This window comes from Pelobates fuscus, chromosome 1 (assembly GCF_036172605.1).
Source record: "Pelobates fuscus isolate aPelFus1 chromosome 1, aPelFus1.pri, whole genome shotgun sequence".
In the NCBI taxonomy this organism is placed as follows: Eukaryota; Metazoa; Chordata; class Amphibia; order Anura; family Pelobatidae; genus Pelobates; species Pelobates fuscus.
In genome coordinates this window covers 455675982-455703905 of record NC_086317.1, presented here as the reverse complement: position 1 = coordinate 455703905, position 27924 = coordinate 455675982, and the positions used below count along the sequence as shown (strand labels likewise).

The 27924-nt window shown below is 42.9% G+C and overlaps 1 protein-coding gene across 2 annotated transcripts in view; it reads left to right on the top strand.

Annotated features, from left to right (window-relative positions):
- Positions 1–27924, top strand: part of AMOTL1 (angiomotin like 1) — a 173548-nt gene that overhangs the window by 133567 nt on the left and 12057 nt on the right. For both annotated transcript variants that reach the window (XM_063430626.1, XM_063430636.1), the window contains 3 exons: positions 541–685; positions 2743–2832; positions 27683–27828. In XM_063430626.1, coding sequence (XP_063286696.1) covers positions 541–685; positions 2743–2832; positions 27683–27828 — 381 coding nt within the window. The remainder of the gene's footprint in view (positions 1–540; positions 686–2742; positions 2833–27682; positions 27829–27924) is intronic.

Below are 27924 nucleotides of genomic sequence, written 5' to 3'. Positions count from 1 at the left end.
ACTACCCCCGATCTCAGGCAGCTAGTCACCTCGGGGGTGGAACAGGCTCACAAATCCCAGGACAAGTTTCCTGGTCACCATGGCGACCTGGCACCTGGGATTTGTCGAGGCCATAGAGCAATAGAAGAAGGTATGATGATTCACACTTTCTTTCTGCTCAGTGTTATGATCTGCGCAGTGTTCTGCTTGGAACCCTGGCATTCATGTGGATGTTACTTTGACACGTACCACCTGCCACCTACCTAGAGATTGTTGCAGACCATGTACACCCTTGCTGGTACTGATGTTCTCTGAGGCAGTGGCCTCTTTCAGCAGGATAATGCACCCTGCCACAATGCAAAAATTGTTTAGGAATGGTTTGAGGAATATGACCAAGAGCACAATGTGTTGCCTTAGCCTCCAAATTCCCCAGATCTCAGTCTGATTGAGCATCTATCTATCTATTTTCAAGTTTCAGATTGTGATATGCTTGATTGGTTTTGAGATTATACCTTGCCGTTAGCCAACCTCTTACTTACCTTCTGTTTAAATTTCTTTTAGTTTGAAAGTGAAATTACAAAAATTTCTGAAGCTTATGAGAGCCTTGTCAAGTCATCCGCAAAGAGGGAGTCATTGGATATGAAGATGAAATGCAGGCTGGAATCCGAAATACGGAGATTGCATGATTTTAATCGAGATTTGAGGGGTGAGTACCATCTGCTGCATTCATTGCAGGTACTGGTATGTTTTTACATTCATATCGGTCGCTCGTTACTTGGAAGTCCATGATGACCTGGGTCGAGACACAGCTCAGTTGGCGAACTTTTCCAGTTTGGCTATGAATCTAAAGTTTGAAAAGTCCTGGTGAGCCCTCGGCAATTAACGGTTTAGTGGACAAATAGGTATTTATACATATGCCTTCAAGCAGTACTCTCCCATATACAAATCGAAAAATAGCAGATTTCTATGGAATGGTATTAACTATTGGTATTAACTAAAGTAAGAATTCAAGGTGAAATTTAAGGCAAGACTATTCAAACCAAACCCATAGCAGATTTTCTTCAATTTGACTATTTTGAACTTAAATGTGAAAATCACTGTACATCCATCTTGAATTCTCATTTTAGTGAATAACCCTGTTAGTATTGATTCCATATAATTTTTCTATGTGGTGAGTTAGCCTCGGCACTGGAAAAAGGTAAGACATTTTTATTTTATATGGCAAATGGTGGGGGGGGAGCACCTCTTTAAATATGGACAGGGACATTAAAGCTTTAGGAATACAAATATTTAGAAATAAATATTAGATTTTATGAAAATCCTAATAAATAAGTGTAAAGAATGTTCAAGATATGTTGGTTGTTTAACCTGTATTATTTATATTATATTATATATATATAATTTTTTTTTTTTTTTTTACTTTGAACCATTGATTGTGTATATTAATGATGTCCATTCATCTTTCAACAGTCTATAATATTTTGTGTGTATGTGTGTATATATATATATATATATATATATATATATATATATATATATATATATATATATATATATATATATATATATATACACAATTTCTGATTATAACCCCTAAACGCCCTGCATTTTTGGTGTGCAGGTTTAAACCCGTGCTCTCACCAGGGATCTCTATGTATCAATGGATACCTGGAGTGCTCCTTTCTGTCTGCTGGGGACATTTTTAGTGGCCCTATACTTTTAGATGTGCTGTTTGCTGAGCTGGTAGCCTGTTAAAACTCTTGCCCTGTAAGCAGGATTACATTCATTCAGAAAACTGAAGCTGCAGTTTTTATGGGGTCCAGACAGCTTTGTGGAGACCCTAAATGGTCTGAATAGACCCTGGTAGGGTCTCCCAACATTCCTCAGCCAATTGGTACCAGTGATGGGCTTAGCCAGACTCCCAGCACCAAGCTCTGTATATTTGGCTGGGAATTCTGAAAACGGCAGTTGGGAACATAACAACATCTACTTTGTTGAATACAGTAAAACCCATTTTAATATCATAATTGCTATTAGGAGTGGATTAACTTAGGTTTGGGGCTCGGATAGGGTTATGGTTAGATCTATGGGTAAGAGTATGCTAGGGTTAGACTTATTGTTGGTGTAGGGTTCGGTTAAGGTAAGTTAAGGGTTAATGCTGTTTTAAGGTTAAAGATAGTATATGGTTGAAGTGAAGAGTAAGATTAGGGGGCATACAGTTGTAGATAGTGTAAGCAATGGGTAAGGGGTATAGTTGGGTATAGGGTTAGTGTATCGTGGGCGTTAACTGTCAAAAATGATTGAATTTATTTTAATTAGTTGCATTGGATGTGTGAACATTATTATAAGCAAACATTTGAAAAAATGTGCTTGTGTTTTTTTCAATTTTTCCCGTGTTTAACATTTCATTCACATGTGATGTGTTAGGTATACGTATAGGACGTTAAATAAAAGCCCTTTTTGTCCTTTAACAAACGATATATAAAAGGTATGGGAGCACTTGAATAGAAGCCCTTAAATTACAATGGGACATACTTATAGTTCAAATTCAAGGTTTTGTTTTGGTTTAGAATGTGGGCAATTACCATCCTTAAGCATTAGAAAGTGATGCATTGTTTATATCCAAAAAAATTAGACAACAAATGAAAACGACCAAAGCAGACAAACTCTGTTATTGTTTCTGTGTTGTGTTTATTGGTGTAAATCCTTTACTTTAATTATTTTTATCCCGCTCACATTGCAGCTTTTCCTGTGTTTGTACAGATCGACTTGAAACGGCCAACAGGCAACTGGCCAACAGAGACTATAACGGGCAGGAAGACACATCAGAAGAGGGCAATTATGCATTAAAGAGTAAGTGTTATTCTTAGTACCTTACTAGTATTTATTCTTAATATAACTATAATATGCAAGGCCTACAAACATGATAAAGGTTCCCCGCTGTGCGCCCAAATATTGATTACCTTTCCTACTGCATACTTACTGGGTTCTCCCTATAGTGAGAATTGTAGGGCATTCAAAGTGAATGTCAAATTTAATGCCAAAATAGAACCATAGCAGACTTGAAGAATTGTTTAATTTCTGCCATTTTTGCCTTAAATAAGATTTCCTGACAACTCTCAGGAAATTATTACCAACAGACTCCTGCTTGAATATTAAACTCCAATGCTTGGTGTGTAGGAAATCCTCCTATTTTAAGAAATTAAAGTTTTCATGTATTTATTAAGATAAGCAAAAGTGACACGTGCGTGTGTGCATTTGTGTGTATCTGTGTGTGTGTATACGTATATACATATGAATGATAATTATGTGTATGTATTTATATATGATCCAGCGCACGCGCTCGTCCACTAAACAGCAATTTCAAGTCTCACAGAATGTAATAGTTTTATTTAAGAACACCTCACCTCGCATAATGTGGGTTTTGTTACAGTATATGATCATACATTGCATAAGCCTGTCATAACACCAATGCACCCTATAATGTATGCATTTTAATGTGAGGGCAGCCTCTTGGTTACAAATATATTGTATTGTATTGTATTGTATTAGTTTAGTTTAGTGTGTAATTTTCCTTACATTCCCGTGGAGTTTCATTCACAAAAAAACAAAAAAAATTATAGTGGAATTGGCGGTTTGATAGAAGAGGTGGGATGTTGTATGACGTATTCTCATCATGTGTCGCCAGGAATACACCATACAACTTATCTCCAACTAAAAAGATTTTCTACAGCAGCATGGTAAATTATGTTGTTTGACTGATCTAAGTTGCATGGTTAGACTCTGCTAGACCCATAAAAATGTTTTCACTGCAATTCAGTGTCTCCACCCTCTGCATGGAGACACATTAATTCAATACATCTTTATGAGGAGATGCTGATTGGCCAGGGCTGTGTTTGGCTTGTGTTGACTCTGCCCATGATCTGCCTCCTTGACCGTCTCAGCCAATCCTATGGGAAAGCATTGTGATTGGCTCAGATAATCACTTGTGGTGATGTCAGCCAAGCAGGCAAGTCAGGGCCAGAACCAGCAGCAGACATGAATACAAGCAAGATTTTGCCATATTTAAAGGATCACTATAGTGTCAAGAAAACAAAGCGGTTTTCCTGACACTAAAGTGCCCTGATTGTGCCCCCATCCTCAGGGTCCCCCTCCCGTGGCACTGAAGGTTAAAACCCCTTCAGCAGCTTACCTTATTCCAGCACTGGGCTCCCTCGGCGCTAGTGACCTCTCCTCCCCCATTCAACGTCAGCGGTGCCGAATGCACATGCGCGGCAAGTCCCCCGCGCGCATTCAAGCTGTCAATAGGAAAGCATTTCTCAATGCTTTCCTATGGACGCTCTGCGCAATGGAGGCTAATTTGCCTCCAGCGTCGCAGATGCGCCTCTAGTGGCTGTCCGGAAGACAGCTACTAGAGGCTGGCTTAACCCCAAATGTAAACACTATGTTTGCATCTGAAGGGTTAAAACCTGAGGGACATTGCACCCAAACCACTTCATTGAGCCGAAGTGGTCTGGGCGACTATAGTTGGTGGGTTTTTACACTATAAGGTCAGGAATATATGTTCGTGTTCCTGACCTTAAAGTGTTCCTTAAACCATGCCGAATCCAAGCCATATTAATTGTTACAGCCAAATAGGAATACGAATTGATTTAGTCTTTAAACCTGAGACATGGCAAATGTGTTTATCCAGCAAAGACAAAATTGCAGCATATACACTTTGTCATAATCTACTCAAATTGGGAAGCCTGTGAATTACTGAAGGGCAAACACGGGTTAATAAAACACAATGTTTAGTCTGTTCTAGACACAGATAATTTGGTTTTCCTGCCATGTACACATATACACATGCTGCCGCTGTTTTGATCCCTGCATATATAATAACAAACACATGTACACAGTGTGAATAGATTAAAACAAACAAGAAAAACGTGCAATCTATTTTCCACACAGTCAAGCACAGCTAAAGTCTATTCTGCCCAGAGGGAAAGAGGATTGTATTGCCTGCAGTGCCAGTGTCATGAAAATCTGTCTTAAACAATATTTCTATTTATTAACCTCCTTTGCAATATGTGCCCCGCTGTGCCTAGACTGAACTGGATTATAATATTATTTGCTAAATCTTTGGCTAGTTTAAATTGAAACACGTCATCACAGGAAATAAATGTTAACACAAGATATAGATGATTTTTAAGTTTTTATTCAGTTCAATTCTAGGAAAGTGATAAAAGAAATGTTAGCCCATGCATCCCTGATACTAGTCACAGGATGCTATCCTAACACATTTGTAGTGTCAATTGTTCCGATTGTAATCTGCTGCCATTTCTCCAGATCCCATCCTACCCTTACTTTGTATTCAATCATCTGTCTCGCCACAAAGCCAAAATATAATTTTCCATGTATGGGAACAAGTAAGGTGTTTACAATGAAGAGAGACAATTACTACTCTTTTGCAAGCTCATACAAACCATATAGACTTTTGTGGCTTCTCTCCAAGATACCACAACTGCGTACAAATATATGGCAACTATAGATACGAACGAGGTACTTGTCATGACATCAGATCACTAATACTGAAGGTTCCACTCCTTTACCTCCTCTGTGACTTCTGCCTTTTTCCCCATCATTCATTTGCTCTTCTTCACATACTTAGTTTTTCTTTAGTATTTGTTACATTTTCTCTTTTCTTATATTACCTTTTCTTATTCACCATTTACTTTCGATAGCTGTAGCAGATATTGCTGCTGCTTTAGTTGGCATGGTAAACAAAAACAAAAAACCCAATAAAACATTATGGGATATCTTTGATTCCAATTTTATTAATGCTGTGCTTTTTTGTATCCTGTACCATACTGTGTCTCATTCAGCTGGAAGGAGTTGAACTTGAGTTGAATGAGAGGTCATATTTTATTGCATTAGTAGATTTTAGCGTTTGGAATGCATGTGTTCCGATACTGAATGGATGAAAGACCCTTTAACAAAGCGGCTGATTCTATAAACACACAGTAGCATGGGCCTGTAACCATTGAGTTGGACATCTGATGGACGGGAAATGTCTGTGACTCATTTCAGATCAAAAATAACATTACATTGCATTTTTTGTCAACGGTGCCAAGAAATTATTACCAAGGGCGAAGTAGATCATATTGTACGATCAAACTATATTTAGTAAGGGTGCTGCAACTTATTCATGTCTTTCCCTCAAAGTAGAAACATAACTTAGCATGGCCAAACATTTGTGGAAAAATAAGTGGACAAGTTTCCCCAAAAAGATATGTTGCACAAACAATATTTTAAGGTAGTCCACTTTAATAGAACAGGGTCACACCAGGGAGTCCATTCTATGTGTCTGGTCTAACTGCTTTGCTTGGCTCCATCTGCAAGGTCCACCTAAGACTCACTTCGGGTTGTTCGTTAACCCCTTAAGGACCACACTTCTGGAATAAAAGGTAATCATGACGTGTCACACATGTCATGTGTCCTTAAGGGGTTAAATGGGGAGTTCTGGAGAATTGACAAAGGGATTCCAAATTCAGTACTATTTATTTTCAAAGTGATTCCACTCATTATAATTAGAGATGTCGCGAACATAAAATTTTCCGTTCACAAACGGCGAACGCGAACTTCCGCAAATGTTCACGAACGGGCGAACCGCCATAGACTTCAATAGGCAGGCAAATTTTAAAACCCACAGGGACTCTTTCTGGCCACAATAGTGATGGAAAAGTTGTTTCAAGGGGACTAACACCTGGACTGTGGCATGCCGGAGGGGGATCCATGGCAAAACTCCCATGGAAAATTACATAGTTGATGCAGAGTCTGGTTTTAATCCATAAAGGGCATAAATCACCTGACATTCCTAAATTGTTTGGAATAACCTGCTTTAAAACATCAGGTATGATGTTGTATCGATCAGGTAGTGTAAGGGTTACGCCTGCTTCACAGTGACAGACCAAACTCCCCGTTTAACGCACCGCAAACAACCGCAAACAGTCCATTTGCACAACCACAAACTCCCCATTTGCACAAGGTTGGATACCAAGCTAGCCGTGTCCCGTTCCTTGTCCTCACTGATGTCATTGAAGGTCTCTTCCTCCACCCAGCCACGTACAACACCAAGGGTCCCCGAAAGGTGACAACAAGCCCCTGTATTTTTTTTTAAATGTACACTACTGTTACACCAGATATGAGTTGCACTGGTGTGACACTGTGCCCTGGCAGGCCCTGAAACGCACACGTGTGAAGGAAACTGACTGTTATTATTTCACAGTCAAATTTCTAGTTTTTTTCTTTTTATGTACACTACTGTTACACCAGATATGAGTGGTGGCACTGGGCAAGTGGGCACAGTATACGCTGTGAGCCTGGCACACACGCTGGCAGGCAGGCAACTGCAATTACATTACACAGGAAAAAAAAAAAAAAGCAGACTGATGTTCTAGCCCTAAAAAGGGCTTTTTGGGGTGCTGTCCTTACAGCAGAGATCAGATGAGTCCTTCAGGACTGTAGTGGACACTGAATACACTAGCCTAGCTATCGATTTCCCTATTAAATCAGCAGCAGCTACACTGTCCCTCCTCTAACTAAGAATGCAGCTTCCAGGGGGCGGGGCCTAGCTGTCATGGAGGAAAGACGCTTCGTGTGAGCTCCCTCAATATCTCACTTTAAGCAGCTATCAGCAAGCGAATTTCACCCCAGAAGGGGAGGACCCAGCAATGTTGCTCCTACCTGACCGACCCGACATGCTTAATAGCGGTCAGCAACTCGACAGAGTCTTACTTACCTCCGCGTGGCAAGTGTGGCCTGGTGCTCACCGGGCGGGAGAGGCGGCCGATTTCCTGATCCTGGGATGCACAGGAGCAGCTACTTCCCGGCAGGAGCTCCGTTACCCCCCCTCGGACCGGTGGGGGTTATCCCCCACCCCTGAGAGGCTGTCTGGAGCTAATGGACGCACAGAGCACAGCCGCCCAGGCTGACATACTCATCTGCGACTCTCCCAATATGGCGGCAGCCGTGTGTCCTCCTGGTACCAGCAAAGCATGGCAGGATATTGAGTCTAAGCTGGACAGACTCTATAATCAATTTTGGAAGCAAATAACAAGCAGGAAGCCCCAACAAGCTCCACCACAGCCCCAACAAGCTCCACCACAGCTAAGCGAAGCAGTCCCCATTAAAATCCACCAACGCAAAAGGCGTCAAAGACTGGACCGGAGGCACAAACAGAAATGCAGAGCCTGCCCCACGTCAAGCACTCGCCACCACAATCCCGCACCGGACGTGAAGCACCACCGGGACAGATCCGACCACCCGACAAAACAAGCTTCCACTACCTCAAGCCGCGAACCAGAGACTTGCCTTTTTTGTTCCAGGTATCGGGGACTCCCAGGGTCTGCACCTGGCGCCCAGAAGGGATCGGATGAGCACAAGCAGTAAACAGCAGCCTACCAAGCATGTTCTACTATAGCCAATCCTCCACACCATGCCTTTGATCACATGAACTGCTCTCTGCACATTAACTAATCGTAAAGTAGCAAGCATTTAAACATGTCATTATTTCACCTCCTAAAGAGTTTATTGTCGTAGTTCCTTACATGCCTTTACCTTAACCGTTCATGTATTATGTTATTCACTAGTCTCATCTCATGGGGCGACTCACACTGATTTATAACTAGTGGTGGAGCTGCTGATATAAATACACAGTTGATAACGTGCAAGCTACATCCTAAACATGACAGCCATCTTTCACAACAATGTACTGCTATATACTCATACCCTCAGTGCAACTAGCCATGATATACGCACGTTCAGCCTAGCATGCTCAAATATAACACACTTCTGTCTAAAAAAAAAAAAAAGAAAAGAAAAGAATGCAGCTTCAGAATTAATCTAAATTGTATGCTGTCTAGGAGGTGGGAGGGTCTGCTGCTGATTGGCTGGAATGTGTCTGCTGACTGTGAGGTACAGGGTCAAAGTTTACTCAATGATGACGAATAGGGGGCGGACCGAACATCGCATATGTTCGCCGTCCGTGGCAAACGCGAACAAGCTATGTTCGCCGGCAACTATTCGCCAGCGAACTGTTCGGGACATCTCTAATTATAATGGATTAGTGGAACTGCTCATTGGAGATAAACTTAACCCGTATACTTCTGCTGGGCAGAGACTTATGGTATAAGAATATACCCACAGACCAGAATGAGAGGGTTCTGATTGCAGGTAATTTCCTGGTGTGAGGGGTGGGGGGTGGGGGGCTTGCAAAATTGATCACTGAAACCAAATGCATGACATTTTTTTTTTTTTACAGAAAGTACGAGTCACTGACAGTCATGTTTTTCAAAGCGCATCAGGGCTCATCCAATAAATCACGTGGGATTCACACTGTGCTCACATAAGGGATCTTTGGCAATTAGTGCATCAGCATCTGTGGCAATATAATAATAAGGGGAGGATGAAAAGTAAAATTCTGTGGGTTTTGCAATCTAGGAAAATAGCAAGATGTTAGGGAACAAAACATCTCATTGATAAACATCTTGCAGCTTGATCCAGCTTCCAATCGGTTAAAATCCCCTTCTAATGATGAACACAGAACACACTAATACGTGTAATGGGGACTGATCAAGGACATCCTCAATACAAAACGTCTGCAAAAGCCTATTTTTGGAGACCCCATTTTCCCACTGAGTTATGGTATTCCAAATAGTCCCTTTTTAAAGAAAACACATTTTCTTTACTTCAGATGAGATGGAGCTGGTTATATGAGGATGTTGTGGATCTTCAGCAGAGTTTAACTTAGATTGTGCTTAAAGAGTTACTGTCATTGCATATAGTGTATTTAGTGAACCTTAAAAATACATATACTGATACCGGAGAAACTGACGGAAGCCAAGCACAGAGAGATGGACACAGGTTTCTTCAGGAAGGAAGAGATTCTTTATTGGATCACCGATCGGGACTCAGAGGGACTAGCGTCACCAAAATACAGCAAAGTCTGAGTACTGAATACATAGAGTACATTCCTTATATAGCACTGTAGCTCCTCCCACAATTAACTACACCCACACATACCCTTAACCTATTTAATAAATAGAGTCTAAACTCATCCATCCGGTCTAACCACGTGGCTCATCTGATACAAAGGAGAGGGACGCGTAATTCCAGTTCTTACATTCCTGCACCTGGTCAGTACAGTGATAACAGTATCTTAGCTACGTGTAATTAACTAACTGATACTACAAACACATATACATACATATGCCTTGTGGCAATCTTAGCCTGCTAAACTTGTATTTTACTGGAATTACATCACATTCCCCCCTTTGATGCCTCTGATATTTCACAATTACTTGAGGCATCACTTAACCTTGGTTTGCATATACCTCAGGTTACCATGAACCAGACCAGACTTATCTTATGATGTGAATCTTTTAACACTCATCTTCCTGCATTGGTTCTCCTTGATCTAGAGCCTTATACTTATATATCGCCATTATCTGTGCAGCAGCCTTCCTCTCTGCTATACTTCCTATCAGGCTTTGCACAGACCTAACTACTAAGGGTATAAGACACGGTAGGAGTAGACACAACAGTAAAATCAGTAGGACTCCACCTACCACTGCCTTAAGCCCTCCAAACCACTCATACCAGCTACCAAACCAACTACTTGGATTGTACCCTTTCCATACCTGAGTAGGCACATGCACTAGTTTAACCATATGGCTAGTAAGCTCAGCTATTGCTTGCCCTTCGTCATCTATTTGAAGACAGCAATTGCTCAGGTTAAACTTCCCACATACACCTCCCTCTACTGCCAAAAGGTAATCCAAGGCTAATCTATTTTGGTACACTGCTGTCCTCATCCTGGTATTATGCTTCGCTAGAAGATTGAGTGCTTGTGAGGTCTCATTAGTAATAATCTCAACCACCGCCTGTAATCTTATAATACGGTTGAGCATATAAATTGGGGTTCTATAACCAAAGGTACCATCTTCTGCCCACGTGGCTGGCCCATAATAATCTATGATACGCTGGGGAGGCCATTCATTATCTTCCCAGGTGCCTATCTCTAAGGGTCCCCTTTTCTTCCTATGATTCACATCATACACTTTAACACCTAAAGTCTCACCTGTTTCAATCGGTAACAAGAAGAAGGATGGTTTGAGCATACCCAACACACATGCCCCTTCCCAGTCCTGTGGCAACTCCGAATAGGCTTTCTTACCACAGATCCAGTACAAATTTGCTGGGGCTCTCCAGGTAGATGTGATGGATAAATCAAACCACACATCCTTTAAACTGGCATATCTAGCAAACGGGTTAGATGGTTCTGAGACATTTGAAGCCGACCACCAAGTTGTATTTTTAGTATCATCATCATAAGCTTTTTGCCCTAGACAAGTTAATTCTCCTACAGAAGTATTATACATTATTCCTTTCCTTGCTATGCAAACATAACCTATGATGGAGGTCTTTAATCTCCACTCAGATTTACCTCTAACACTCAAATGATAATCGGCTTGTGTAGATATTAGTTGGTCAACTGCCTCAGAACCGGACATTACCTCCTTTGCTTCCCAAGGCCATTGGTCTCCCATGTTAGTACCTCCACACACATAGCAGTTGGTAACATTAAGACTACCGGCAATACTTTCAGCTAGGTCAATGAACAGGTTTTTAGCGTTATGGGGGATCTTATTATCTATACTCATCTCTTCATAAAAGGAATGGTATACTTGATGAGTCTGGGAGGATACCGTATCAGTCTCTATTCCTATAAACAATAATGTCCCAGGATCTAAACCCGTCCCGTATATCTGAAACCCAAATAAATTTCCATACTTATCTAGGAACTTGTCGGGGTTATTAATAAGTATATGGACTGGGTTGCATTCCATAGACTTACAATAAGGGCTAGTCGGCAACTTAGTCACTATCATGTCTTTATCTACTGTCTGTCCCCAAGTCGCCCACCCCACACAAGACCAATATGGACAAAAGTTATAGTCTTTATTTGGGCATCTAGGACTCACATATTTATTTTTACTACTGGGACAAATATATTTATCATTAGACCCATACGTCCTCTCCCATCTAAGATCCCCACATACATTCCACGGTTTTCTACCACTTGATATCGCCTTACATGCATCAAATAGCAGAACACCCGAAGAATGTACGGATTCTAACACCGTCTTATTAATTAGGGTCCCCTGAGGATCTCCATTCCTGAGAGTCAACCAAATTGTACGAGGTTGATACTCTGGACTGAAGCACTTAGGTTCTCCTACTCCTAAATGGCACACACTATAGTCTATATTTAGGTATCTACATCTTGATACCTCTCCTTTACATTCGTATTGTGAATGCCAAATTAGGGTTTGGGAAATATGGTTACCTGTTCTCGTAGTCTTAATGCATACCTCACAGCTAGGAGTGTCGGTACCTCTACCTTCCTGAATATAAAAACACATATAAATAAACACAATCAAAAGCACATCTTTCGCCGTCATCCTCAGTCTTCGTCCGTGCGATGGAACCTCAGCTTCCAGGATGTGAGGGCTGCAGGGAATGGAGTTCTGCTCGTCTTCACAGGTGTCCCTTCGAGACTTTCCTGGCTTATACACTATGTGTTGGTAAGCGGACAGGCTTTATTATGGCCTTCTCACTCACACCTGTAACAATAAAATTTGTAATCCACAATAATTCCTCGTTACTCCGACTGAGTAGTGCGTTTCAACCGGATCTTGCAGGGATTCTCTGGATCTGCTGTAATTTGCCAAGAATCGACTGCTGCTGGTTTAACCCTGGAGTGATGTATCCACGGAGTTACTTCGGCTACTTTTATCGCTGTAGGGGTAGACAAAAGAACAACATAAGGACCTCTCCACTTAGGCCCTAACGGTACATTATTCCACTCTTTAATCCACACTTGGTCTCCTGGATGATAACTATGAACAGGGGGATAAATATTCACAGGTAATCTATCTTGTACCCATTTCTGTACCTCCTCCATAGTCTTACCCAACTCTACAACCTGCTGCCGGGTAATTCCTTCTCCCAACTGACTCAAGTCCCCCCTTAAGTTACCAAGTACGGGAGGTGGTCGCCCATACATGATTTCAAAAGGAGAGAGGCCCATCCTTCTGGTAGGGGTACTGCGGATTCGCAATAAAGCTATGGGTAAGAGAACGTTCCACTTAAGTTGGGTTTCCTGACACATTTTAGCCAACTGGTTCTTTATAGTTCTATTCATTCTCTCTACCTTACCAGAACTCTGGGGTCTATATGCAGTATGAAGCCTCCACTTTATACCAAGCATATGAGTCAGTTGTTGTAGGCACTGATGAACAAAAGCTGGACCATTGTCCGATCCTATAGAACAGGGTAGTCCATATCGGGGTATTATTTCTCGTAGCAGGAATCTTACAACTTCTCCTGCTTTCTCTGTACGAGTAGGACATGCTTCTACCCAGCCTGAATAGGTGCACACAATTACCAACAGGTAACGATGTCCACCCGATTTAGGCATTACTGTAAAGTCTATTTGTAGATCGGACATGGGGAGTCCCCCCATAAACTGGACTCCTGGTGGCTTTACTGGTCCTTGTCTTGCATTATTCTTAGCACACGTTACACATCTGCGTACAATGGCCTGAGTCAAGTTGGACAATCTTGGTATGTAGAAATGTTTCCTGAGAGATTCTTCAGTACTGTCTCTCCCAGAATGTGTCCCGTTGTGATAATTTTGGACAATTTCTACCGCTAGTGATGCTGGTATGACTATTCTTCCATCTTCTAGCTGATACCACTTGTTCTCCAAATACTTTCCCGGTTCAGTCTTTAACCACTCCTCTTCTTGAGCTGTATAAACTGGAGTCCATTGGGACAGTGGAGTTGGTATAAGAGCAGCTATATGCCCCACATACTCCTGTCTTCCTGATTCAGCAGCACGCTTAGCTGCACTATCTGCCATCCGATTTCCCTTGGTTACATCACCATCTCCTCTCAGATGCGCTCGACAATGTATGATACCGACTTCTTTCGGCTCCCACACTGCTTCCAATAGTTGTAGGATTTCAGCTGCGTACTTGATTTCTTTGCCTTCTGAATTCAGTAGTCCTCTTTCTTTATACAAAGCTCCGTGGGCATGAGTGGTTAAAAACGCATACTTAGAGTCCGTATAGATATTTACTCTTAAACCTTCAGCCAATTGTAACGCTCGTGTTAGTGCTATTAATTCTGCCTTTTGTGCTGATGTTCCTTTCGCCAGTGGCCGAGCTTCTATCACCTTGTCTATTGTTGTCACTGCATATCCTGCATAGCGGATCCCTTCTTTCACATAACTACTGCCGTCGGTGTAATATTGAACATCGGGGTTCTGGATGGGAAAATCACGAAGATCTGGTCTACTTGAAAATACTTCATCCATTACTTCCAAACAATCATGTTGACTTTCAGTAGGTTGCGGCAAAAGGGTAGCTGGATTTAAGGTGTTTACAGTCTCTAAATGCACTCTTGGGTTTTCACACAACATTGCTTGATACTTGGTCATACGGCTGTTACTAAACCAATGATTTCCTTTGTAATCCAACAACGTCTGTACTGCATGTGGGACTCGTACATAAAGTTCTTGACCCAGAGTGAGTTTATCGGCTTCAGCTACTAGCAGGGCGGCTGCAGCTACGGCTCTTAGACAAGGTGGAAGTCCGCTGGCCACTGCATCCAGTTGCTTAGACATGTAGGCAACAGGTCTTTGCCATGATCCCAAGTACTGTGTCAATACTCCCACAGCCATTCTTCTTTGCTCGTGTACATATAAGTAGAATGGTCGTGTGTGATCAGGTAGACCTAATGCTGGGGCACTCATCAAAGCCTTCTTCACATCTTCAAATGCCGTTTGCTGTTCTTGGGTCCATAAGAAGGGGTCGTGCTCTGTACCTTTGATGGCTGCGTACAGAGGTTTTGCCAGTATCGCATAGCTGGGAATCCATATCCTACAGAAGCCTGCTGCCCCCAAGAATTCTCGCACTTGTCTTCTATTCTTGGGTATTGGTATTTGGCAGACAGCTTCTTTTCTCTCTGGCCCCATAATCCTTTGACCTTCAGAGATATGGAATCCCAGATACTTGACAGTTGGCAAACACAACTGAGCCTTCTTCCTGGACACCTTGTATCCTGCCTTCCAGAGAATATGTAGTAGATCGTGCGTTGCTTGCTGACATTTTTCTTTTGTAACTGCTGCTATCAACAAGTCATCTACATATTGTAACAATACACATTCTCCTGGGATAGACTCGAAATCCAGTAGATCTTGACTTAGAGCTGAACCAAATAGGGTAGGTGAATTTTTAAACCCTTGGGGCAGTCTTGTCCAAGTCATTTGGCGTTTTGAGCCCGTTACAGCGTTCTCCCATTGGAAAGCGAAAATACATTGGCTTTCTGCGGCAATTCGGAGGCAAAAGAAGGCATCTTTGAGATCTAAGACTGTGAAGTAAGTAGCCCCGCCCGGAATTAAAGCAAGCAGGTTATATGGATTGGGTACAACTGGATGTATGCTAACAACCGCATCATTGACTGCTCTTAAGTCCTGTACAGGTCGATACTCATCTGTACCGGGCTTTTGAACAGGCAGCAATGGGGTGTTCCAGGGGGAAATACAGAATTTTAGGATACCATACCGTATGAACTTATCCAGATAGGATTGGATGTTCTTCTTAGCCTTCTGCGGAATGTGATATTGTCTTAGGCTCACTGGATAAACCCCATGTTTCAGTTCAATTTTTATTGGTGGAATATTGCGGGCCAGTCCTGGTGGGTTGTTCTCTGCCCAAACTCCTGGTATGTTAAACAATGTCTCATCACTCCTAGGGTTTTGGCTAGTCAACACTGTATAAAGTCGCCACTCTTCTTCCTTTGGTACGGATAAAGTCATAATACCTGAAGGTCCATTAAACTTTAAGGATGTTGTTCCATTTGGTAGGAACGTAATCTGCGCTTGTAATTTTGATAGCATATCACGTCCCAGCAATTGGACTGGACATTCAGGCATATAAAGGAATTGGTGTTTTACTACGTGGCCTCCCAATGTACAGAGTCGACTTTTAAGAACCGGTTTTTCAGCACTTCTTCCAGTTGCTCCTATCACAGTAATAGTCCTTCCAGATGGAGGAGCAACTAGATTAGTCACCACTGAATGTTCAGCACCAGTGTCGATCATGAACGCACTCCTTTTCCCCCCTATTGATACATCGACCATAGGCTCCGCTCGACCAAGGGGGAAGGAGCCCGGTCGGTATCAATAGTCCTCCATGACAGTGTCAGCCAATCCTACAAAGTCCCTACCTTCTCTATCGCGGGACCTTTGCGCTGCTGGAATATACCTGTCTTCCCTAACACTTCCTCTGTTCCCATTACTCCCTCTATAACCATTACTCCCTCCGGGGCCTCCTCTACCTCTCGCTCTACCTCTAAAGTTTCCGTAGCCTGCCCTGGGTTGGTCTCTCTCGTACTGCTCTCTTTGCGGACATTCGTTCCTCCAATGCCCTTCTTCCTTGCAATACGCGCATTGATCCCTACTCAAAGGCTCCCTACTCCATCTATTATTGCCTCTATCTGGGCCCCGTTTATCTACGCCTGCGATCGCTACCGCTAGCATATCAGCCTTTTTACGCATCTTGCGCTCTTCCTCTTTCTTACTTTCTGTATCCCTGTTCATATAGACCTTATTTGCTACCTCCATTAGTTGGGTGATGGACATACCTGCAAACCCTTCTAACTTTTGTAGCTTGCGCTTAATATCTCCGTATGCTTGGCTGACAAAGGCGGAGTTAACCATTCGGGAATTGTCTGCGTCTTCCGGATTAAAGGGGGTATACAAGCGGTATGCCTCCAATAATCGGTCATAAAAGACACTGGGCGCTTCATCGCTTTTCTGGATCACCTCAACTGTCTTCGACATGTTAATGGCTTTCTTTCCTCCGGCTTTCATGCCAGCAATTATAGCGTCTCTATAGGCTCTGAGTTGAACCATATCAGCACCATTTACGTTCCAATCGGGATCGGTGTTGGGATAGTGTGTCGCGGCCCATGCTGCTGGATTGGCTTGGTTCAAAGCACGGGCTCTATCCTCTAATGCTTTAATGGCTGCTTGATTTATTCTTGTCCTTTCCTCATTGTTAAATAAAGTCATTAGTAACTGCTGGCAATCAGCCCATGTCGGATTATGCGTCTGTACTATTGAGGTGAACAGATCAGTCATAGCTTGTGGTTTCTCAGTATACGAGGAATTATGGGTCTTCCAGTTTAAAAGATCGGTTGTGGTAAATGGGACATATACGAAGACTGGGTCAGCGTGTGCCATTTGACCTGCGGCATCGATATAAGCTGACCCGGGATTCAGACGAAGAGGCATCTGATAGTGCTTTAATTGTTGGGCACCAGTCAACTGTCGGGTTTGGATGGGGCTACGTAGAGAGGCGTCAGTCATGGGTTCCGGTCGGGGAGAGATAGGGTATGGGGATGTGGGAGGTCGGTTTTGGGAAAAGGTCGTAAATAAAACACTTCGAGCCGAGCTAGATGAAGCTTGACCGGAAGTCTGAAGTGGCGCCAAATCAGGATATTCGTTTCTAATGGGGGTGGATTCTGGTTCCGGAAGGGGAGATTTAGTACGAGGGGGGGTGGATCCTGTACTGGAGGAGGAAGCGGAAGTGGATGAGGGTAATGAGGGGAGGGGTGCAGGACTTCCTGCGTTTGCGTCACTTCTTCTTAACGGAAAGTAAGGGGGCGGCAAAGGGATCTCGGACTCAGGGGGCGTGTCCAAAATGGGCCTAACACCAGTCCTAGTGGACGAGCAAGTCCTAGCTACCATGAGGCGACACTGCTCCTCGTGGCATGTCTGGAGCCATTTTGGCGAGTCATTTACGGCCTGTCTCCAACAGTCAATATAAGGAAACTGGCCGTAAAGTTCAGGCCTACCCGATACAGCCACGTGTAAGCGCTGTACCAGAGTTGGATCCAAACTGCCACGTGGCGGCCATGCCGCAACCAAAGTAGGCCACTCCCTAGTACACAAAGTGACCAAACGTACAGGAGACATCTTTACCCCAAAATCACAAACTTTGAATCCCTTTTTAAAATTCTTAACCATACATCCTAAGGGATCCGGAATCGTTGACTGCGACGCACCCATACTTAACAATGGAACGTCGTCGACAACGAATACTATACACGCGTACTATTCAACAGTCACACCCGTTTCCTCTGGCAACAGCACCACGTGGTACGGTTACCAAGTGAAACGTACACAATAACAATAAACACTCAGGGAATTCCCGTACACACACAGCTGTTACACCAGTCACTATATAATCAATATTATGCCCTTTGGCGTAACTATACAGTCACCCACGCTATAATTCTCTATATACGAATTACCCGTCTATAACACACCCCAGTAACATCGTCTTTTACAAATAGCGGTTACAGTACGGTTAGCATAGGTCAAAGCACAAGTTAAGGTCACAATACAATTATTAGTGGTTATGGTGTTAAACATGCAATGGACGACAATGATTAGTACTTATTATATAATGTCAGTAAATATACAGGGTTATGGTACCGTGCACTATAATACAGCAACACACTATTAACACTCTCGCTAGACGGCTGAGCTCGCGCTATCTAACAAGATATACACTTTACTAAAACAATCGTTAACACATTTACAATTCCCAACTAAACTATTGGCCAGTACCTTGAATGGACTACCTAAAACTATATACACCCGTTTTGGTTAGCCACACTGCCCAATCACCACATATATAGCGAGCTAGAGAACCGAATTTACACAGGCGCCTCTTAGTCGCACTATCAAAAGTCTAGTGGGTTCCAAATTTACACGCCTTCCCACTTAGCCCAGATAGGATGAGAACTAGCGAACCGAATTTACACAGGCGCCGCTTAGTCTCCCGGTCCCTCCGACCTAGCGAACGTAATATACACCCTAGAACGCTAGTCTAGACAAGACACCGGTGTCCGGCTAGGGCTATTTACACCAGGACCCCGCCTGACTAACCAAATCAAACGGTCTGACTAAAGAGCGTTCGATCGAGCGGTGCGCCTTCGCTCCTTCCCTCCGACAGAGGGGGCAGATACACAGATTCAAAACCCCTTTGGGCCTACCGCACAATCGGTATACCCCTAGTGGGTCCTGCCGTCTAAAACAGCAGTTGTCTTACCTCCTCGTTCCTGAACCTGAGTTCACACTCATCGACGGGGACACCCCAGCACTTCTCACGTAGAGGCCGATGATCTCCTGGACAACAGACCAGTGGCGCCGAGACGAAGGGAGGTCCACGCAGAAGTTCAGGGGTGCAGCCGTAGAGAACGTGGGCAAAGATAGACCGTCTCACGCCTCTGCCTCTCAGCTACCGTTGAACGATGAGCTTCCCGGCCAATGCACCAAATGATACCGGAGAAACTGACGGAAGCCAAGCACAGAGAGATGGACACAGGTTTCTTCAGGAAGGAAGAGATTCTTTATTGGATCACCGATCGGGACTCAGAGGGACTAGCGTCACCAAAATACAGCAAAGTCTGAGTACTGAATACATAGAGTACATTCCTTATATAGCACTGTAGCTCCTCCCACAATTAACTACACCCACACATACCCTTAACCTATTTAATAAATAGAGTCTAAACTCATCCATCCGGTCTAACCACGTGGCTCATCTGATACAAAGGAGAGGGACGCGTAATTCCAGTTCTTACATTCCTGCACCTGGTCAGTACAGTGATAACAGTATCTTAGCTACGTGTAATTAACTAACTGATACTACAAACACATATACATACATATGCCTTGTGGCAATCTTAGCCTGCTAAACTTGTATTTTACTGGAATTACATCACAATACCTTCCTTGTGTTGATCGTTATTTAAAGTGTACTTGTTATTGCACACAAAATGTAGGTTAGAATAAATTGCCATAAAATATTACCAATACACTGTGCAGGTAGAATTGCCAGGAAATGTATGCATAAACATATAACCGTATATTTAAGAACTTAATCAATACTCAGCATAAAGGTCCATGCTGATAATATAGATATCTATGGCAGTACATGAGTGTCAGCCCCTACTACAGGCTGTTTTGGTGCTATTTATCTGGCGCTAGCTTGGGATGTATAGGAATGGAGTGACGGGTATCCATCTGTTCTGATGCAAACACACGCAAATTGAAGCAATTTTGAACAGGAAACCACTCTGGAGTAGAGCTGCCTCCAGCAGCTATTGCAGCTCCTGCCCACGACCTGTACTTGGCCAGTCTGGTCCCTATTGAACCCCAGGGAAGCCACACACTGTTAGATATGCATAGAGTTGCTGAAGAAGCCTCGACCTCCTACAAATAATACAAACAAACCGCACACAAAACACACACACAGTCCCCACAGACACACCACTGACAATCCATATACACGCACAGAACTCCACAAGCAGCCACCATACACATCCCACATTCATTGTTATCATACACAATGCCACAAACTACTCATACAATATATACAATATAATAGCCCAGATACGCACAAATAGAACACTACAAAGCAATTACATACAGCACTCATAAATAACACAAGCACAATATGGAAACATACATACCTCAATTTAAAAAATAGGACCCATACTTACACAAGGGCACTATATTCAACCGATTCATTTTTTTAAATGTATTTTTATTTTTATTGTTAAATAGTTTCTGCTAAATCACTTTAAATCTATTGAGCAGATATTTTTTTAGGTTTTGGTTTTGTTTTTTTTTACATGCAGAACATTCTACATTCCTCACGCACATTGAAAATCTTGGAACTAATCGGCAAATCAAACATTCTGAAGTCATGCTCTCTGAAGTCTTGTGGTTTGAGCAGTAAATGCCACTAAGGTTTAGAAAGTGCTTGTACTTTTGCAAGAAGATGATCACCTTCATTCAGAGAAACTGCCTGCACTTCAAATCATAATCACAATAAACTTTACTATAGCTTGGTTACATTAATAGGATGTTAAGTCATGGGGTTGCTTTTAGCTTATTTACGGGTAGAGACTCTTGGTAACAGTGCAACTTTAAGTAATCTAAATTGTAACAGTCTTTTTGGTATTTAACTGCAGTGAAGGCTTTATTATCTCGAAATCCAAAGCCCCTCGTGGTAATCTGATTGACAGCTATCAGTATATGTTGGGATTGCGTAATGCAAACCGCAGTGTGTTTCAAAAATCAAATTGTTTTAATTTGCAAGGCTGCATGGGTAACATCTATCCCCTAAAATCTCTTCATAATGATTAAGTGATTTTGCTGCTTGGACTGTCCCTTTAAGCACTCCCCAGGTCATAAAAGCTTGCTGTATCCTGTAACTTGGCTAAGTTTATCTACAGTGACTTATATCCATTGGTAATCTTAACCCAGCCCATTAGGGTACCAAAAATATCAGTAAAAGGACTAAAAAACGTCTTAATATCTTATCTTATCTATTTTTTTATTGCACTCTATGTTTCTAGGCCAAAATGTAGCTCTGTAGCTGTTGTAGACCAACTAGGCGTCATACTTGACTCTGGTCTCACCTTTGAGCCTCACATCCAGTATGTTGCCAAATCCTGTAGATTCCATCTTAAAAACATAGCCCGCATCCGCCCCTTTCTTGCACCAGATACTACCAAGGAGCTTGTCCATGCTCTAGTAATTTCCCGCATGGATTACTGTAACCCTCTCCTGATTGGTCTTCCCAAAAGCCGTACTGCCCCGCTACAGTCTGTAATGAACGCTGCTGCTAGATTGATTATCCTCTCTAGTCGTTTCTCTCACACCTCACCCCTCTGCCAGTCCTTACATTGGCTTCCTGTATGCTATAGGAGTCAATTCAAGGTACTAACTCACACCTATAAAGCACTGAACAATTCTAGCCCCTCGTATATCTCCTCACAAATCCATAGATATGTCCCTTCTCGGTCTCTCCGCTCTGCCCGTGACCACCTCCTGTCCGTTGTCCGCACTCGTACGGCCAACTCGCGCTTGCAGGACTTCTCGCGGGCGGCTCCCTTCCTATGGAATAGCCTGCCTACCGCCATCAGACTCTCCCCTAGTCTTGCATCTTTTAAGAAGTGCCTTAAAACCCATCTCTTTAGGAAAGCTTATGGCCTCCAAGACTAACCCTTACCTCACATACCTGTCTCTTGCCCTCTCCTAAAGGGCAGCCCACCTTATTTGACTGCAAATTCCTGTCCTAATGTGTTTTACACCCCACCTCCTATAGAATGTAAGCTCGTTTGAGCAGGGTCCTCTTCAACCTACTGTTCCTGTAAGTTTATTTGTAATTGTCCTATTTATAGTTAAATCCCTTCTCATAATATTGTAAAGCGCTACGGAATCTGTTGGCGCTATATAAATTGCAATAATAATAATAATAATAATAATAATAATAATAATAACTACTCCCATGATCCTTTGCCAGCTTGAAGAGCATCAATGTTCTGCAACGTTGTTCTGCCTTTCGGTCACCTTGCTCCAAGTCTAAACCAATGATTTAGAATGTTTAAGCTTTGTGCAGTATAAAACCAGATTCATCCCATCTCTTATACTGTTACCTTCATGGGAAGGGTTGCCAGAGGCCAGATCATACTTGCCTTGGCCCGAGCAGACGCATATAGATAGAATTACCGTGAATGCATTCCATAGGATTAGTCACAGAGTTCTTAGGCCAGTAACAGCTGTTACAGATACTTCCTCTGTATATAAACCACTCACACTGTCATTATCCAATGATTACCAGATGAACCAACAATGACTGTCCACAAAGGGTAGTGACAAAACAAATTGCACATACATTCAGTTTTTTTCAGAGTTATAAATACTGTTGTGATTTTATTTTGTATATAATATTTTTTTTTCCGTCTTCTTTGGGTGCCCTTTAGTTTCTCAAACAAACAGAGAGACGCCATCAGCAGAGTTAATTACTGCTGATTTCACAGTGTTGAATGGCTTGAAAAGACTGTCAAACAGTACAAAACGCCAGCACTTAATTAGTCCTGACAAAACAGAGTCCATGCTGAAAAACTCAGTCTCTAATGACAGGCCAAATTGTGTCATTATGTTTGTGCATTTTAAAGTGGGTGTTCCAAGGCCAAGATTTTCTAAATGTAGATGCCATATATTACGCAATGGCATTCACTGGCCTTAATCTGTCCAAGATGCATGGCCTTTATCAGTCCTGCCCAATTAAATCATTCCATAGCCACTACGCAATAATCTCAGATATAGCTCATTTCTCTGTCTTTTGTGAGTTGCTAACTCCCATTGATCCAAGCTGAATCTAGTATATAGCCATGGGCTACATGTAGTGCAGACACACGGCCCCCCAGTCCACTCACGCGATTTTGTGCAAGGGGACACAGCTGCGAAATTCTCATGTCCCTTAGCATTTAATATGTTCTACTGCTCTCCCAACATTTTTTTCATCTCTCTGCATGCCATCCTATTCCAAACATTTTCACTTTTCATCTCTCATTCCACCCCAGCCTTTTTCGGTCTCTCATCCCACCCAAACCTTTTCTGGTCTCTCATCCCACCCCAACCTTTTCCATTCTCTCATCCCACACCAGCCCTTTTCTGTCTCTCAACCCACCCCAGCCCTTTTCTGTCTCTCATCCCACCCCAGCCCTTTTCTGTCTCTCATCCCACCCCAGCCCTTTTCTGTCTCTCATCCCGCCCCAGCCCTTTTCTGTCTCTCATCCCGCCCCAGCCCTTTTCTGTCTCTCATCCCGCCCCAGCCCTTTTCTGTCTCTGATCCCGCCCCAGCCCTTTTCTGTCTCTCATCCCGCCCCAGCCCTTTTCTGTCTCTCATCCCGCCCCAGCCCTTTTCTGTCTCTCATCCCGCCCCAGCCCTTTTCTGTCTCTCATCCCGCCCCAGCCCTTTTCTGTCTCTCATCCCGCCCCAGCCCTTTTCTGTCTCTCATCCCGCCCCAGCCCTTTTCTGTCTCTCATCCCGCCCCAGCCCTTTTCTGTCTCTCATCCCGCCCCAGCCCTTTTCTGTCTCTCATCCCGCCCCAGCCCTTTTCTGTCTCTCATCCCGCCCCAGCCCTTTTCTGTCTCTCATCCCGCCCCAGCCCTTTTCTGTCTCTCATCCCGCCCCAGCCCTTTTCTCTCTCTCATCCCGCCCCAGCCCTTTTCTGTCTCTCATCCCGCCCCAGCCCTTTTCTCTCTCTCATCCCGCCCCAGCCCTTTTCTCTCTCTCATCCCGCCCCAGCCCTTTTCTCTCTCTCATCCCGCCCCAGCCCTTTTCTCTCTCTCATCCCGCCCCAGCCCTTTTCTCTCTCTCATCCCGCCCCAGCCCTTTTCTCTCTCTCATCCCGCCCCAGCCCTTTTCTCTCTCTCATCCCGCCCCAGCCCTTTTCTCTCTCTCTCTCATCCCGCCCCAGCCCTTTTCTCTCTCTCTCTCATCCCGCCCCAGCCCTTTTCTCTCTCTCTCTCATCCCGCCCCAGCCCTTTTCTCTCTCTCTCTCATCCCGCCCCAGCCCTTTTCTCTCTCTCATCCCGCCCCAGCCCTTTTCCAATCTCTTATCTTACCCCAGCCCTTTTCCAATCTCTTATCTTACCCCAGCCCTTTTCCAATCTCTTATCTTACCCCAGCCCTTTTCCAATCTCTTATCTTACCCCAGCCCTTTTCCATCTCTCATCCCAGCCCTTTCCGGTCTCTTATCCCACCCAAGCCTTTTCTGTTCTTTCATCCCAGCCATTTCTGGTCTCTTATCCCACCCCAGCCCTATCCGGTCCCTCATCCCTCCCCAGCCTTTTCCAGTCTCCCGTCTCACCTCACCCTTTTCTGGTCATATGTAACATGCTATGGCAGAAAACCTAAATTAATCCTTGTTGGGGGAAAAAAGAAAAGTGTTTGCATGTATGTATGTGTGTGTGTGTGTGTGTGTATACGTTAATATTCTGGTTGCTTGTTCTGGAAATGTTCTATTATGTAATAATTACACTACAGTTCCTGTAGCAAATGCTTGTCTAGTAGCTTTCTTTCTTATATATTATGGTGATATGTTGTGGTTCCTTTTGTGCAATTGGTCCACAGAGAGTCTTCATGGTGCGATAAGACGATGTGGCAAATGTACAGAGAACCAAGAACTTTAGTGAACAGAGAACACCTTTAGTTGACTCAACAAGTCAACAGGCAGCTCTATAAATGTAAATATTGCATTGCTGGAAATGGTTAAACTGCTCCCTAACTTGAAAGAGATCGTGATAGTGCATGGTGGTTACCCTAGGTCAGTATGCTTGCTGGAAAAAGAAACTGGCAGGATTCAACTGAATGCAGAGAAATAAATTATAATGCTAATGGACATGCATAAGTTAAAAACCAAACAAACTGAAACATTTAAATCCTAAAGATTTGTTTTCCCTAAAATTACCTGCTAGAGCTCCACCTGCTGTCTAGTCTTCCAAACATACTTTATATTTTGAACAATGTTTCTAAACCACAAAAAAAGTACGCATCCCTCTTGAATGACCTTCCAGTCATGCACCTGTAATGCTACATGTGAAATCACACAGATATATTACATGACAGTCGCGAATTATTGACAGTATTATATTGGGGGGGGGTCAGAAAAGTTGGCTTTTATGTGTCTGTGGCAGTGGCGGACACATAGAGTCACAAATAGTGGCTCTATGTGAGTACAGCAAGGAGGGAAGGTGCATGAATATGGTGATGGGCGAGTATAATATCACTGTTCAAGAGAAAAAAAAAAAAGGCATTGTATAAACTCCTTTACTATGACATTTCAGTCCCTAGGTTGGCTGGCTGTAGCTAATCCTGGGCAGATGGTTTACGTTCTTAGACACCGCAAAGCACAATAGTACTGAGATTTCTCCAGAATACCGTGGGACAATAAGGGATCACTCCACTCCACATCGGATCAGTTTGTGATGACCTGAGATCTCAAATACTGTAAAATATGGGGTTTATTAAAAGGGAAATGTGGTAATTCCACTTGCTAATACATTGAAAGGCTAACTTCTCATCTGTGGGAGGATATTATTTGAATTCCCCAAAACAGAGGGAATCTGTGACCAATCTTCTACAACATATGTTTCTCTTTCGATAGGGTGAAACACAGCATCACACAAATCTTTTGTCTGACTCTCGTTAGGAGTCTTTATATAGCTGTTGGATATAGCTGCTTGTTGCCATGGAATTTACTTCAGAATATCGAGCTATGAATAAAAACATACATTTCAAATCAGCCAAAGTCTCTCCTTTTCATCTTTGGAAAAAAAAATAGTATGGCCTAAATGCATCTATGATTTTGAATTGCTTAAGTGGAGACATGTTCCCTTTTTTGTGACTAAAATCTTTCTATCCTTTCTTAACATGACGTCTTAACCCCCAACTCCAAATATGTGGTATGTGTGCGTGCATTACAGAGCTCCACAGCGGAAAATCTCACCATACATATATATTTAAAGAAATGCTCCAATCACCATAACAACTGCAGCTACAAAGCCTCATTATCTCTACTACTAACGTTTGAGAGACGGACGTTCCAAAAGCTTTCCAAGCTTTCCTCAGCGATCCTAGCTCTCCTCTGCCTGCTTTTTGTCAGAGTGTGTCAGGTGATCGCTTTCAGCCAATGAGCTAAGCCCTGCACAGTGCCAGGCCATTCCTGGCTTTAGTGGTTATGGTGTTTGGAGTGTTCCTTTAACTTTGTGTAAATACTGCGGCCTTATTGTGATGCAGATTTATGGATACTATGACTTGTAAGCCCCTAACCAGGCTTGCAAGTATATTCTGCCTGGCACAAACCCGCACGATATCTGTCATTTAATAAATGTTAACTCTTTGCCTTTCATTATAGAGACACTTTATACCCATTGAAGTGTCCTATAATCTGCAGCCTCCCACCTCACAGTATAGTCTGGCCCTCAACCATTTTTTAGGACAGGAGTAGGCCAGATGTTGTGGGCTGCATCTCCCTTGATCATTTGACAGCATTATGGGTATAAGAGCATCATGGGAGATGTAGTCCACAACAGCTGGAGTGCTGATGGTCACCTGTCCCTGCTTTAGGAGCTGCCAGTTAAAAATATATAATAATACAATAGCATAACAATAAGCCTTTATGTATTTTCCAGCTTTTTTTAATAGCTCTCCCAAGATCTCCTGCTGGATTTCTCCTTCAGGCCCAGATGTAAATTCATGCACTAAATAAAATATTAATATATACATTTAATATTGGATGGTTTTAATTTAATTGTGTTATTTATTCTATGATCAGTGCTTGCAGTAAATGGTGCCTTTTCCGTTTCTCTCCCCTGTGGTTGAAATCTGAGTTTTTCATTCAGATTTTAACTCGTTTGCTAGTTTCCAGTAACACTTTACAAAACTGAGTGTAATCGTGTAAAAAACGAGTCTGGCCAAAGCCTCATTACTGCTGACACTTGCCAAACGATGGCCGGCAGCACACAGAGGCCTTCTGTATACCTGCACATCTGCAGCTTTCACTGTTCTGTTTTTCCTTTTTGGATATATATACACCTCTATAATTTTATGTCAGTGCCAGAGGTGAGTTGGACGGTTTCCTAAATTCCGTGAAGGGATGCTGATAGAACTCAGCTTTTTTTTTTTATATATATTTTTTTTTCTCTCCTCCTTTCTAGACAAAGAACACTTGAGAGAGAAGGAGAGGCTGGACAGGGAGTTGGCAGCTCTCCGTACTACCAATGAAGATCAGAAGAGGCACATTGAAATCTTAGAACAGGCGCTCAACAATGCCCAGGCAAAAGTGGTTAAACTTGAGGAAGAGGTAAGATCAGGCCAGCTATAGCTTTAAGCACGGTTTAGAGTTTAGAGTTCCGCTTCAGAACATACAAAAAAACTATTACATTTGTATCACATTGGA